We start from the raw sequence: 15,561 nt of genomic DNA on the forward strand, positions 1-15,561 counted from the left end.
GCAGTTCCCTAAACCCTAGGGCAGGATATTAGGAAGCGGGGGGGGCTATAGCAGAAGAGGATGGTGGGAGTCTTCCATTCTGCAAATGGAGTTCATAGGTAATGCTCTGCTTCACTGAATTTTTGTTGGTCAAGCTGTTGTATAGCACTTGCCTCATCATTACCCAATATGGTCTGCACAACTTGTGACCTCTAACACTGATTGTTGCTACCAGCCATCTATGGCACCCTATCAGACTCACAGTGTCAAAACTGGAATTTAATCACACGCCATGGAAACTACATAGTCAGAGACAGTCTACCTCTAAAAATTAAGGAAGGACTGATGCTTTCCTATCCTGCTTGTAAACTTCCCAAAGGCAACAGTTGGCCAGTACTGCAAATAGCATTCTTGACAAGATGAGCACTTGGTGTGATCAGCATAATTTTTGTTATGTTCTTAACCTACAGTTGATGCCCCCAAAAAAGACAGACATGGGTGGGAAATGAAACATATTGGATTAAGTTGCGTTTCCAATCTCTTTTGCAAAGTAGTACAAACAAATGTTCAAGGTGAATGAGGGGTAAACCACCTCTCTTTCCCCTCACCATTAATAGATTTTGGATGTTTGGATCAAATGTGGTTCTGAGTTTGTTTGGGGGGGGGTGTTTCTGAAAGGACTCTAGACAGATTGTGTACTCATGGCTGTTGAGAGCCAGTATGACCACCTGGTCAAAGATCTGTACTTTATCCCACACACACCAAACCCAAATATTGTATGGGGGGGGGGGAATTACATGAGAAGTCTAACTATTAAGGTCCCCAGAATTTTGTCCCCTTAGCCCCATCTTATATTGTCTAGGATTTAAACAAAAGAACTGGTGGCAACCATTTGTTCACTTCTGTGGTTTAACTACACTGCAAAATGGCTGATGCAAAAGAGAACTAGGCAGACATGCTCTAAGAAGCAGGGCCAGCAATTAGGGACTAACTATGGCACATTAGACCATTTAGAACAGGGATAGGTGTATCTCAAATGCCAGATCATTTTTCTCAGTATGAAGGACTGGTTCTCCACCCGAGGAAGCTTGGCAGTGCCCTGATATGTTATCAGCACCATTAGAGCTCAGCTTCTTCCCAGGCTAAGTATAGACTTCATCTGTTTCCCCTGATTTTTGTTTGTGACCCCTCCACCATCTTCAAGAGTAGGAGTTGCAGGGAGTTCTTGACAGTCAGGAAAAATGATTGCCTACTTGTGATTTAGAATGTAGGCAAAAACAACACCAACCATCGTGGTCCTTAGAAGTGTTAGCATTTTAGTAATTATCAAATATTATCTTTGAGCTCCAGAGAACAAGACTTACTGATTTAAAACTCCAGGATAGGTGAATACAAATTCCACAATTTACAGTTAACATTGTGTTAGCTCATTCAAATTGTCCTGTAGAAACAGCTAAAAGCATGGCAAAATTACATTAAAATTATTCATTGAAGTGTGTTTTATTTGGGGAGTTGAAGGATCCTTAATAGAAAAGGGGGAATTTATCATAATGTTAACATCGAAAACTCACAATTTTTGCCATTAATTTGATTAGAAAGAACTTTGGGATTATGAATGTTCAATTTTATAGTCTTAGTCTGAATTAGTGAGCGGGATAGGACTCACTCAGATGCTTTTTTAGGAGCACAGCAGGATGTCCTGAATTAATAAGAAAAGTAGTGCTTCAATGTAATTTAACACTGGATTTGATTTTTAAGTATATACAGTATCAATTCTGAGTTTATTCTAGTGCTTGGGGCAGTGTCTGTGTTTAGATGCCATATGGAATGTAGTGATTTCATTTGGGAAATGGTGCAGCAACCTAAAATTAAATTTGCCATTATAGAAGAGTCCAGAAGTATATATCATGCTTCATCCACCAGGATATTACGTACACAAATTAATTTCCAGTAGCAGATGTAAGACCCGAGAGCAGGAAGCTTTCTTATCTATCCACAAGGACCAAGTGAGTTAAAAGGGCCACTGCATTTATTTTCAATTTTGAAAACAGTTTTTTAAAAAAACGTATGGAACACTACATAGAAGAGACAAAAAGTAAGTCGCAAACTTAATGCACTGCAAAATGTGAATTGCTTTTTCTTTCTGGCAGATGTTCCATGAAAGGCATAAGTATTCTTAATTAAAATGCTTTAAGTCAAATGGCCAGTTGGTTTAGTGTGAGAGTAGGCAATGAACGCCTTGTCTTTAGCCTAGCAATTTAAAGAAGAGTATGGCTTTCCAGAGCAGCTCAAGTTAGTTGTACCTAAGTCCCATTGAAATTAATGGGACAAATGAGACAACTAGCTCAGGTCTTAAATGTGATGTTGACTCCATCCTATGCATGTTTACTCCAAAGTCCTGTTGAGCTCAATGGTTTGTTAAGGACAGCAGCCTTAATGATGACTAGCTAAATAAGGTCCTCGGGTATAGAAAACACACTAAATACAGTTATGTATAAAAGTTTCCAAATCCATGTGTCCAGGGGTCATTTCGTAGAAAAAGAGGTTCAGGAGCTCATTAGCATAACTCATTAGCATAACTTATTTGCACATGCCACACCCCCTGACATCACCAGAAGTGTGTCTGAAGGTGTGTTAATGATATAAAGAAATTTGTAAGAAGGGGGAGAAGCATTGCGGGAAGCCATTGGAGGGAGGGGAGGAAGGGAATGGGGTAGACAATGGATCGAATGATTTAATTTTATATGTTATGTTCCTAAGAAAATAAAATTTTGTTTACCAAAAAAAGAAGTGTGTCTGAAGGCAACAACCGCTGCTAAGGCTCCACTAGACTGTTTTGAATTGCTAGCTATGGATGCACAGATCTGTCCTCACAGAGGAGGGAGAGCTTGTACCTGAATAAACCTTGGCCTTAAAGGTGCCACTGGACTGTTTTGGATTGCTATCTATGGGGGGGGGATGCACAGATCTGTGCAGGAAGGAAGGAAAAAAGAGAAGGAAAGAGAAGGAAAAAAGGAGAGAAAGAGGGAAGGAAAGAAGGAGGGAAGGAGGGAAAGAAAGAGGGAGAGAAGGAAATAAGGAGGGAAAGACAGAAAGAGAGAAGGCGGGGCTCTGGAGGACTTCCCTGGGCTCTGCGCCTCGGCGCGGGGGGGGGCTGTGCAACTTACCTGTCTGCTTCTTTCTCTGACTGAGGGCTGCTGGGAGCAGGGGGTGGGGCTTGTTGCATGTGCCCACCCCCTGGGTTCTTTATTGCCGGAGCTCCGCTCCTGTGCGTTCCTGCAGGAAATGACCCCTGCATGTGTCAACTCCTTAGAATGCAAAATTCACATGCAGCTAGCTATAGCCTAAATGGAAGTCATGCTAGTAATCAAATGGCCATGTGTTCAAAAGCCAGCAGCCAGGGTTTTCTAGAGTAAGCCAAAGGTGCAGTTCTGCTGTACCTTCTAAAAAAACCTGAAACCATTCCCTGAAACAGGAAAATTAAAACTCTCAATGCATATTTTTATCCCTAAAGAAAGGCATGAGATGTTCTAGGCCAGCATTGGGAGAAGCTACTTTTTGTGGCACAAATGCTTTCCTTTGTTGCCCACAAGTAAATGCAATCACTGACACAAAGCACAACTGTTGCAAAAATATTAGCATGCAGATGCTCTGGTGTTTTGTTAATGCATTTAATTAAAATACAATATCTTCATTGTTCTCTCCCCACCCCCCAATGAATGTGTATTATGGCATAGAATCTAGGCAGTGTTAAATGAATAAAATTCCTTATATTGCTTCTGTTCTCTGGAAATCTTTATGCCGGCATTGAGCTCCCGTCCAAAAGTCATCATATACTCAAACCTTCAAAAAAGTGCAAGGTATTATAATTTCATCTACAGTTTTAAACCTCCCCAGTCAGCAGGCACAGTCAGCAAAAAATGCTGAAGTCAAAGAAAAGAGCAGAAGAGTTGCCTGAGGAGTCCTTAACAAGTAGTTGTCACTGTGAAGAAAAATTAGCTTTCCTTTCCTTCTGAAACTTATGCTGAAATTAAGATTGCCAGCTGTTTTCTGATCAAACTCTGCCTTTAACGGCTGTACAGAAGGCAGAGGTTCTGAATCTCCACCTGCTATGCAGGTTGTTACAGGCACGCTAGAAAGAGGATTCAAAAAGGGTAGACCAGTGCAGTCTTGCTGAGAGAAACATCTCAGTCCCACGAAGCAGCTTATTGGACGTCCCCTTTCTTAAAGGACTAAAGTTGATTGAGTTCTTGATGCTTTTTAAAACCACTTTTTTAAAAGGATGATCAGGCAAACTTCTCTGGGCATCTTATCATTTCAGGCGGGATAGGTCTATCAACAGCTACATGCAGCTTCCACACTCATTTCACAGATGCTCATGAAAGATGAAGCTTTGTTTGTGAGTTCCTAGAGGAAACTCGCAAATCTCTGTTAGAAACGCAATATTAGATTAGTTGGGCCTCGGTGTGGCCCGCTTAGGCAGTTCTTGTGGCCTTATGCCTCCACACAAACATCCCCATTTGGTGAATCTGCTGCATAGTGTTTGAACCCATTATTTGTCATGGCAGCAGTGTGGTTGCATCTAAAGGATACTCACTTGTGGGAAGAACCATTGCAGAGAGCCAGTTTGGTGTAGTGGTTAAGTGTGCGGACTCTAATCTGGGAGAACCAGGTTTGATTCCCCACTCCTCCACTTGCACCTGCTGATGTGACCTTGGGTCAGTCGCAAGCTCTGGCACAGCTGTCCTTGAAAAAGAGCAGTTTGTGTCAGAGTTCTCTCAGCCCCACCTACCTCACAGGGTGTCTGTTGTGGGGAGGGGAAGGGAAAGGAGTTTGTAAGCCGCTCTGAGACACCTTTGGGTAGTGAAGGGCGGGGTATAAATCCAATCTCTTCTTCTTCTTCTTCTTCAGAAACATGCATAAGAGTCTCAACTAAAAAATGAGCAGGTTGCTGGCAAGGCGGCAACCCGAGAAGCAATCGGGAGAGGATCAGAAAGACACCTCATCTGATACAATCGCTTTGGATTTGCTGTTGTCTCTTTCTGCACCTCCCACCTGTACATTTTGAAGTGCCTCCAGCACTTGTTTTGGAACTGATTATGCTGTCTTGGCAACCTCTGGCACTGAGCACCACTGTAAGTTTGAAGAAGCAGAATTCCACGCACTCGGTATTCATAGATGCCAGCGAGTTTTGGGGCGCAATGCAGGAATCAACTCAACATCAGGAAGGAGTTGTGGCAAGCGACATCATTAAAAAATCAACATTGTTTCAGGATTCCTCCAGTAGAAAGTTCTGTTTTCTTGATGTGAAAAGTCGTTACCCAATTCTCTATATTTAGCCAGTTAAGTCTTGTGAATGGGAGTTCCGGTAATAAATTGAATAAATGTTTTGTTAAGGTCCTACTCTGTCGAGTAAAGGAACACTTTTTACCATGCGATAAGATCTAGATCCCATGCCTTATTGCGAAGTGGCGAAATAAAAGCCATTTACAGTGCAGTCCTGTGCAGTTACGTTTTAAACCCACTGAAATCAATGGTCTTAGAGTGGAGTAACTGCACAGGATTACATTACAGGCAACTTGAAGGAGTCATTTAATACACAATCATTTTTACTTGGCATCAGGCCGTTAGGCAGAGAGGCTGTTGGAGGCAGAGAGGGAAGGAGTCCCGTGAAGAGTGTTGGCGCTTCAGGGCTCTCTGAGGCGCCCTGTCCCTCTGCTACAGCCAGGCAGAGGGGCTCAGCCAGTGGGTTCTTCGGCTGAGGGCCCGCGCAGTCCCCCCTCAGTGGGAGTTTTGCACACCTGTCCCCGGTGTGCAAAATGAACCCCATGCTTGTGATTCTTTCATTTTAGGAGCATTACGGTATAGCTGTGTTTTTTATTCTAAAGGTAATGAGTTGTATCCGAACAGCTTTTCTCCTGGAGAAAAAGGAGGAGGGGTCCTCTTTGCCCACCCAAAAAGGCTATGCAGAGAATCATGGCACCTGCATGAACCGAAGCCATGTGGGGAAAGGGCTTGTAGTACTGAGGGTATGTGGTGGGCAAGTCTCAATGAAAAAGCTGGTTGCATCCAATCCATTGATCCCTGTAATAATAGATTTCTGATCATCTGGAAATTGCTGTTATCTACATATTTTTTTCTGTTTTAAAATTTGTAAATATCTAAACTGCCAATGTGTCCAAGGGCCTTCCGACACTGGCCAGGGCCATTGGGGGACATTCCTCTGCCCTCTTCTCCCCCACTTCCAACTGTGTCACTTGCCACACTTTCTCCCCCTGCCTCTTGTCCCTTGTTGCCATCTGTGCCGCCGGCCTCATCTCCTCCCTCGGCTCCTGCCTTGGTAAGTTGACTCAGTCAGGGGCCGAGGTCTGGGCCATGGAGGCAGTCGGCGCTGTCACGGTCCAGGCGGAGAGAGGTCTCCTGCTGCAGCCTGCCTCCAGACCCAGACAAGGACTACTGAAGGATGCAAGGAGACATTTCTGTGCGTGTGTTTTAACTCCAGGTGTGGGTTTTCAGTCAGAGGCTTGCTCATGCACACATGTATATCTCCTGATTCCTGACTGTGTGATTTTTCAGCATGTTGGGTGCCATCCAACAAATTAAACTATACCTTCATTAGGACAATATAACTTGGAGTAAATTGAGGTTGGGATAGAAATGCTGGGGAGCGGGATTGTTCAACTCAGCAATAAGCCCTGACTATAAATTGTTGAACTCAGTCAGACTTACAAGCACCTTGGCGAGTCCTGCAGTGTTTTTAAAGCACAGCAAATAATTTCTTTCAAAGGTTTCTTGTGTTGCTAGAACTAGTTAGAACCAAACCAAAATGGATTCTACCCGTGTCACTGGTCACTTTCCTATGAGCTCTTTAAACCCACTTTGGGTTCTCAAGGCAAACAGGTTTTGTTAAGCTTTCACACACCTAAAGGATAAAGTGTAACAAAACAAAACAAAAAAAGAATCAGAACAGGTTCTAGAAAATCTATATCAAAGCTTCATTAACTGTGGGGGCACAGCATTTTATCCTTTAGGTATGTGAAACCTTTTAAAAAATCAGTTTACCTTCAGAAGTTGGATTAAAGCACCCATGTGACACGCCTTCCCTCGGTCATCACCCTCTGCTGTCAGCAGAAACAGCAAGAAAAAGTGGTTAGTGAAAGGAATCATCATACTAGACATTTCGCAAAATTGCCATGTCCTGAAACTTAATACAGTTTGTTTTCACTTAAAGGCTGCTGAGTCTAAATTATAGATTATGAATCATTGCTTCACATTGCTAGTACCTAAAGGACATTACCTATATTTCCAGTACTGTTTCCAGGCAAGAACAGCCCAACATCTCCTTTTTTGAGCTATATTCATTCTGGCAAAACGTACCGCTGGTAGAAGGCAACTGTGCTGCAAGTGTACATAATCTACGGACTTTGTGTGAAACAACTAACTCAAGGCGAGGGGGAAAAAAGCAGCATTGTTCTAGTGTTCTGTTTTTCACAAGCCTGTATTCATATCTCATCCTTGTTGTTTGCAGGAGAGGCAGATGTGAACCAGAACAATGGGACCTCCACTAAGCGCACAGCGGTGACAGACTCCAAGGGCACAGCAGACCCAAAGAATGCCTGGAAGGAGACCAACCCAGCTGACACGACTGGTCGCCCCCATTTGGTCCGCCTCTTTTCCCGAGATGCCCCAGGGAGAGAGGACAACACCTTCAAAGATCGGCCCTCTGAATCAGATGAGCTACAGACCATTCAGGAAGACACTGCAGCAGCTTCTGAGAATTCGGATTTGATGGCTTCACAGAAACGCTCCTCTTTCCGGCATGGATCCAAACTTGCAACTGCAAGCACCATAGACCATGCTAGACATGGATCCCCAAGAAGATACAGGGAACCAAGTCTACTTGACTCACTGGGCAGATTCTTTGGAGGTGACAAACATGTCCCCAGGAGGGGCAAGGTGAGCTCAGAGGAAAGGAGAACAGAATAGCAGCAACGCAGTCAAGAATTGTAAAAGAAAGGGTGGGAGAAAAATCAAGCAAACTGAATAACCTCCATAGAGCAAGTGTTGACTTAGCCATCGGGATGGGATTGTTGATTTCTAAAATGTCGATAGGCTTTCTGATAACCTTTTCTAAAAAATCAATTGCACACAAGAAAAATATTCTTACAAAAACTTCCTCTCAAATTGACCAGAACTTTTAATTGCCCCTATTCCATCTGGAAAGTGGAAATGTTGTTAAGTCTGGCTATGGCAAAACTGTATAGGAATTGTCTGTTGTTACCGTAGTTTTAAGTGTCACTGCAGTCACATTGGGGAAAGTTTCAGTCCTCTTTTGATATTTTTTTTTCCATTGGTGATACTATCCCTGTGATGTTTCTTAATATCTGTTTGGAGAAGCGCCCTAAGAAAGACAATTATGTATGGCATCTCTGTGGTAGCTTTATGGGAACTGACTTTTGTAGTCTTGTGTTTATTTCTGTGCTTGCTTGTTGGTGTTCCATGTCATCAGGCTGTATAGTGTCTATTGACATGGCTGTGGGACTAATGAGGGGTTTTGTAAAACCTAGTCAGTCCTTCTATTTGGTTTTTCTTTTTCAACGAGAAAATCAAAACAAGTGAAATTGGGATAGGGTGACAAGATTAGAACAGCTTTGTATTACTTCTATGAAACTGTACTTTTTGATTGCTATACATTTTGAGATTTAATATAAGAAACTGTGTATCAGAAATGTTTGGGATGTCTGTAGCAAAAAGTCGTTCCAGTATATAAAAAACAATATGTAGTCTTGTTCAGATGAAAAGCAGAGAAAAAGCATGACGAAGGAACGGATGTTCCTAGAAAAACATCTGTTTCTTCAGCTGCGGTTTTCCTCTTTAACGTTTTGTGTCATCTTAGTGTCTTCTAAAACTATTCGGCTCCTGGCTGTTACATTTTGTATTTTATATGTACCTTTTTGATCTGGCAGACACTTCTGATGTTTGGAAAATTTTGTTGTGAGGAAGAACAACCATTTTTGGCAAGTGCTGACGGCACTCCTGCTTCTTCTCTTCATCATTAAGCAAAGTTCACACCTGTCAGGGAGGATGTTGTAGCATTTGACCGTCTCTCCCTGTAGTGAAACGTTTTCTGATGCGTTCAGGCACTTAGCCCCTAATTATAGGTTTCTTATTGTCTAGGGGGTCTGCGTTAGTTTGAGAAGTGTTTAATCAGACCGCAAGACATCCCGAAGCAGCTAACCTTTACATTCTTTAATTGTGATTAGAGACTGTGAGGCGTAGCATCCTTGTGAAGAGCTTGCTGTTACTGCTGCAGCTAATGTCAGGCTGGAAGTTGGTTACCAGAAGAATTCTGCACTTTGCTTTTGAGATAGGGCGCCAATCTGCATTGTTTGCCAGTATAGGGCAAGTCTCTCAGGTGTATAGGGCAAGTGATATTTGCAACAGCAGCCAAGTGTCGTCAAGAATAATTGGCTACAGTGCAGAAAAACCTCTGCTTGGATTCAGGCTCTGAAACAGTAAGCGCCTTGGCATGCTGTCTGGCTCGCTGAAACACAGTCAAAATGTTGAGAAGTCAAAGAACTGACAAGTGTAGAATGCCTGTCTAAAGACATTATTTCTCATACCCCAAGGAAACAATATGATCGTTGTGGTTAAACCTGCACCTGCCGTGCACAGTCAGGTACTGTTTTTACGCATAGATAACTCAGAAGCATTCCTTTCAAGTTCTTAGTGGTGGTGAATTAAGTCTAGGTCACATTGTGGTTGTCTCTAGATTTACTAATCATTGTGAAATCTGTGTAGCTTTTAAAGACTATTCTTGTATAGATGCAACGTCATATGAAATGCCATTCTTTTGTAGTGTTGATTCGTAACACCCTGCACTGGCTTTTTCTCTGCTCTCATTGGTACATTTAAATCTCCGTAACTTTGAAAACAGTGCCTAAAGATCAAAATAAAAAAGTCACTGATGATACCTTATGCTTAGCTGCGACAGGACAACTGTTTTTAAATGTTGACTTGTAAATATCATGGCCAAAGTCAGAGGAAACAGCTGCCCATGCTGTGGGGCAACACTATTGCTCTCAAATAATACTATCCTAGGAATACATTCCAGGAGACTGTCAATGCTGGAAGTTTCTTTATCAAGTGCCATAGCCATTTACTACCAAGTACACATGTGTGTTTTTCAGGAAGGCATAAAGTGGTTGCTATTGTGCAGTTGTCTTGAAACAGTGTGAATTTTAAAAAAACAGCCATTGTCGGTTCACGATTATGTCAAAACAGTCAGAAATGTAGGCACCATTTTTCTCATTGTGTTTAAAGTGAAATAATAGTTGCTGGTTATTGGAGTTGTGGGATGTTAAAATCCAAATACTGATGTACTTTAAAAGCATCTGGGAAAATAACTAGAAAACAAACAAACAATTGTATAGAAATATAACCTTTGGACACATGGTTGTGGCCAAGCGTCATCCCCTTTGTTTGAATGGGACTGGATTTGCAGCAGACAAACACTGGAAACATACTGGGTTGGATGCTACCAGCTTTTCTCCTCAATCTCATCTGATTCCCCTCCTTACTGCAGCTCCTATCCCATCTTCTCCCGTGTAGGCTTTCAGTGGCCAAAAGATTCCTTTTCTCGCTCATTTTGACAGTGGAAGGGCTGGTAGGATATAACCCACAATGTTGCAGAACTCCAATATCAGTTAAATAGCTGATGGTGTGGAAAGATATAGTAAAATGATAATGGAACAGATCATGCAGGTGGCTTCTCCCAAACCTACTGGAGCTGGGATGATGATCAGTAGGACCTTCCCGTCTTCTCTCCCAGCTACCCCAGGGCGAAATCATATGTCTGATCTACCCACACCAGCAAGTGCTGGAATGCAGGCAAAACAAACGTCCTTTTGTCCAGACTAAAAGTTGACATTCAGTCAGAGTGCATAGAAAATTCCTTGTGGAGGCATATTCTTCTTTTCTTATTAACATCTGTGGCTGAAAATACATGTATGCATAACAATCTCCTTTGTTTAAAGAGAGGAGGAAGAAGGGAAGCCAGATGAATGCTTGTTTTGTTCTTGCCTCCTCCTCAACCCTGCAGGAGGCAGGTTTCTCTCTTGCTATGGCATTTGCTAGGGGTAGGAGAAAAAGAATAAAATGTGCAAATATAGGGGATGGAGATTTTGTCTGCAGCAGAAAACATATCACCTGTATTTCCATATTGAGGTATAAAGCCTACATGTCATCTGCAGCGTACATGCAGAAAGCTGATCGTGAACAGGGCAAGAAGGTTTGAAATTTCAGAGTTTTATAAGGTAATGATTCTCTCTAAATAAACCAAGTGCCATATTTTGGCTGGCTTCAGTAAGTCTTCCTTCTAGTACCTGTCTCAGTGCAAACCAGCATCAAAGAATAAACTCTCAAGGACAGTACAGTGATGTCACACAGTTAGTATAATTATCTTTTTATCAGATTTCAAATAACAGCCAGACAGAACAGGCACTCTCCAAGAGATGCTTTGCTTTATAACAGGTATATGGCAAAAATCAGAATGCATATTTCAAGATGAGTGAGAAGGTTGGCCATGAAAAGTTAGCAGCAATCAAGTTATTGCTTTCTCACTGCCTCCAAAGGCCTTTGTGGCAGAAGCTACCACTCAAAATTACTACCTTCCTAACTGCAACAAACCTATTGCTGCTTTTGATTACTCAAATCTTGCATTAACAATGTGCCAATACACACACACACACACACACACACACACATCTGCTAAAGATATACAAGTCTAACTCCCAAGTGTTGCAGTTGCTGTTGTGTTTTTTTTAATTGTAGCGCTCAACATATTGTAGGACATTTATTTGTTCCAGCACCAAACTTGATTTACCACCGTCCATTTAAGTGTGTGGTCTGGAGAATCTGTCCTCTTTTTAATACGTGTAATGCAACTGATTTGTATTGTGATAATATGCCAAGGTGCTACCAAATTGCTTTGAACTGTCAGTGTAATTGGACTGGGTATGTTTCTTCTCATTTTAGGGAGAAAATGTAATTAAATTTCCAAGTTGTATCATACAACTATTTCTTTACATTCCTGTATTACCTTCCTAAATATTAATGAGAAGTAACCCATAGCAAATTTAAACCTCCTACTGACTTGTGTGGTGGCCCTGAGCATTTCCCTGCCATAGCTGCGAGAGTGATGCCTCTGTGGCACTGGCCTTGCATTGTGATTTGGGGGTGCTGAAATGGCACCATGGTTGGTGTGTCCCTTCTGCAGGGTATTTGAGATACCTCAAGGAGGTAGGTTTTAATGATCAAGAAACATAAAGCAAGAACAGAAGTGGTAGTAAGATGGTCTTTACCCGTGGCAGTAACAATACTGTAAAAATAGGAATTGCCAACAGGAGTGTGGAGAGGTTTAGAGTAGTGGGCAGCATCTGCCCCTGTAGGGCTTTCAAGAGCCCAGCATACCAGTCAGGGCCAATGAGGCCATATGTTCACTGTGGTCCTGGAGGGCCAGATTTTACAGAAATGCCAGTGTCTTGACAAGCAAAACCATTTCAACTTCTTTCCATTCCTTGTTGGGGTTCACCCATTTTTGTTAAGTTACTGGAAACATTCTGGCTTCCTGTGGCATATAATTTAGGGGATTTTGTGCTTTTAAAATACTATACTATATATATAAAGAGACAATAGGAAATATGTCTCTGACTTTTTTCAAACTGGTTGAAATACAGGATTGTTTACAGAATGCTTAAAGGACATTTTTAAAAGTTCGACTCAGAAAGTAATTGAGCAGACATATTAAAATGGATCAAAAATCTGTCTCCTTCAGTTACTCTTAATATTAATGAAAATGTCTGAACAATACACAGGAAGAATTTTACTGTGACTTTTTCTTCTTTCATCTCTGGGAAAAATCTTGTCATATCTACTGGGTTTTTTTGTATGACTGATGTATAAATTGTAGCATTGTAATATATATATAGATATATATATAATTATGGTACTAAATTTCTGGAGTCTGTAATGTGACATGATTTTGTTTCATTGTTTGCCCTTTGTCTATGCTTGAGCATTGATATGTGTTTATTAAATAACTTTCTCACTGCAAACGGGTGTACTAATTATTTTGAGTTTACTATGTTAACATCCTAACCTGAATGTAACATGATTGCATATAGTTTTTTTTGCTGATACACACTTGAGTGCTTTATCAAACTATATGATGGTTAAGAGGGATGGTGAGAACAGGAGGATGCTCCTGTGATCTAACAAAGCTAACTACAAGGAGAAGCTGATCATGAGACTAACCCAGGGTTAGATCTAAAGTACCATGAGCAGATCAAAGCTTTCTGAACAGGTTTCCCTGCCTGTCCCTCCCACTGTCACCAATAGGGCTCCCAAAATTCTGCTCCTGGGAGTCAGCAGACCCTCATGAACAGCATGGGAAGTCTGCAATGGGAAGGAGCAATCTGCAAGATTCTCCACTGCCAACAGAAGTGACGCCACATTAATGTAAGAACCATCAAAGGGCTGTTGCAGCCTCAGAACAGTGCTTTTGGATCCAACCCATATAATTTAAGCTCAGTTTTAATAAAAGCAAGTGAGGAATGGACATACTGTTTCTGGGTGCCTTTGGTTTTCTAGAATTTAGGTAAGAAGTAGTTTATCATAGTAAATGATCAAATTATTGGAAGACAAACAGCAGTTATATTATTTAGAATGGCTAACAATCCTTTCCTCATACAAATTGACATGTCCAATCTACCGTAGTTTGGTAGTGTAATGGGATATTTTTTTTTACTATTTTTAGGAGCAGCACAAGGAGGGAAGTGGAGGGCTATCATGCCGGGGGGAGGGGGAGGTATCAGCAAAAATCATCTCCCCTACCTTGTGCAAGTGGAGTTCTTCCACAGGATCTAACCCACTGTATATAAGTGGAACTCAGTTCATATTAGAGTATCATTGTCTATTGTCTGTGTCTAGCTCTCTAGATTTCATATGAAACAGAAAACAAACAAGTGGTATCGTATTTATTACTAAACAATAATCATGTCATTATCCAAAGGTATAAATCAGGCCTTCCTATGTACAAGTTCATCTGCAATTGTTTCTCTTTCTTGGATTGTATATTAACCATTACAACATCCTAAATATTGTGATACTATGTGTACGGTACAGGAAAATACTTCTCTTCCCCTGAAATGGAAGGTGGAATTTGCATTAATGCTGGTAGTAGAACCTCAAGAAAACTACTTTGATTTCCATTCTGGAAATGGCATCTGTGTCAATGCATGTATTAGCTAAATAAGAGAGGTAACTAAGTACAGAAAGTATAGCTGCTGTTAATTATTAAACTACATGACACTGACTTTTCCCCTGTACTAGCCTGAATGTTACTTCTTAATGTATAGACTGAAGCTTTGTTAAGATTCTAAGGGGAACTTTGATGTAATTCAGCTGAGAGAGGGACAGAATGAAACGTGGCTGTCTACACCCCAGCATGGCATTTTTAGGATTCAAGTGAACAGTGGCCCATACTACAAATGTGTGAAGTTACACAAATATCTGGATGCATACCATTTTCCCCCCACTGTCTTCAAAGAGCTACATCAAAGTATTTCATTTGAAGCTAGTGGCGATGCCACTTTGACTTGTTAAGATGGAATTTCTTCTTGATAGCCCTGTCATAAGGATAGCCCAAGCTAATCCAGTCTCACCAGATCTTGGAAGCTAAGCAGAGTCAGTCCTAGTCAGTGTTTGGTCAATCCCAATCTCCCTGCCTCTGTCCCTAGATGGATGGTTACTGGGGGCCCCCTCGCCTCCAAAAACAAGGCTGGAATTCCCACCAAATAACTGCCAGATAGGATTTTAGCTTTAGAAATAAGTTTTCCATTTATGCAGTTCCAGAGAACCATGGAGTGGAACCTATCTGCATAATCCTTAGAACAATCTTCTAAAATAACCTTCCATATAGGGTTAGAGGCTGAGGCTTGGAGATAGTAGCATGTTGTATTAAGGACATTCAGTCAGCTCATGGCAAAGCTAAACTTTGAACAATGGACTTGTTGCAATTATTTAGACCTGAACAGGAAAACAGCAGCTCCCTGGGGATGTTTCAGCGTGACCTGCAAGTGCGAAGTGAACGATTATCCCATTATCTGACCTCACCTCGTGTACAATTCAAACAGCTGGGGCTGAACTTGTCACAAATGCCGAACCCCTCTGCTTGCCTTTTGCCTGAAGCCATCACAGCAACATCACAAAACGATACTGATATCAGGGCTTGTCAGCTCATGCAGGAAACATGACTTTGAGCATTATTAATAAAACAGAGCGGATCCAAACAGCACAATAGCCAACATAGCCTGGCTGTGATCCAGAGACCAAGAGATAACTGCATCCATCAGTTTTTACACTACTGATGGCTTCTTGCCAGGGGAAGAGATGTCTCATTCCTAACTCATCCCAACAGCACTCATTGTTATCAAACCCAATTGTGTGTGCGCGCGTCTGTTGTACTGTGCACATTGTTCTAACCCCAAAAATCTTGTTGGTCTCTAAGGTGAACACATGAAA

General features: G+C 41.6%; 1 protein-coding gene across 3 annotated transcripts in view; it reads left to right on the plus strand.

Annotated features, from left to right (window-relative positions):
- MBP (myelin basic protein) overlaps positions 1–15,561 on the plus strand; it is a 198,256-nt gene that overhangs the window by 148,354 nt on the left and 34,341 nt on the right. For all 3 annotated transcript variants that reach the window (XM_015412838.1, XM_015412839.1, XM_015412840.1), the window contains one exon: positions 7,508–7,935. In XM_015412838.1, coding sequence (XP_015268324.1) covers positions 7,508–7,935 — 428 coding nt within the window. The remainder of the gene's footprint in view (positions 1–7,507; positions 7,936–15,561) is intronic.

This window comes from Gekko japonicus, unplaced genomic scaffold, assembly GCF_001447785.1.
Source record: "Gekko japonicus isolate JY-2015 unplaced genomic scaffold, Gekko_japonicus_V1.1 scaffold1157, whole genome shotgun sequence".
In the NCBI taxonomy this organism is placed as follows: Eukaryota; Metazoa; Chordata; class Lepidosauria; order Squamata; family Gekkonidae; genus Gekko; species Gekko japonicus.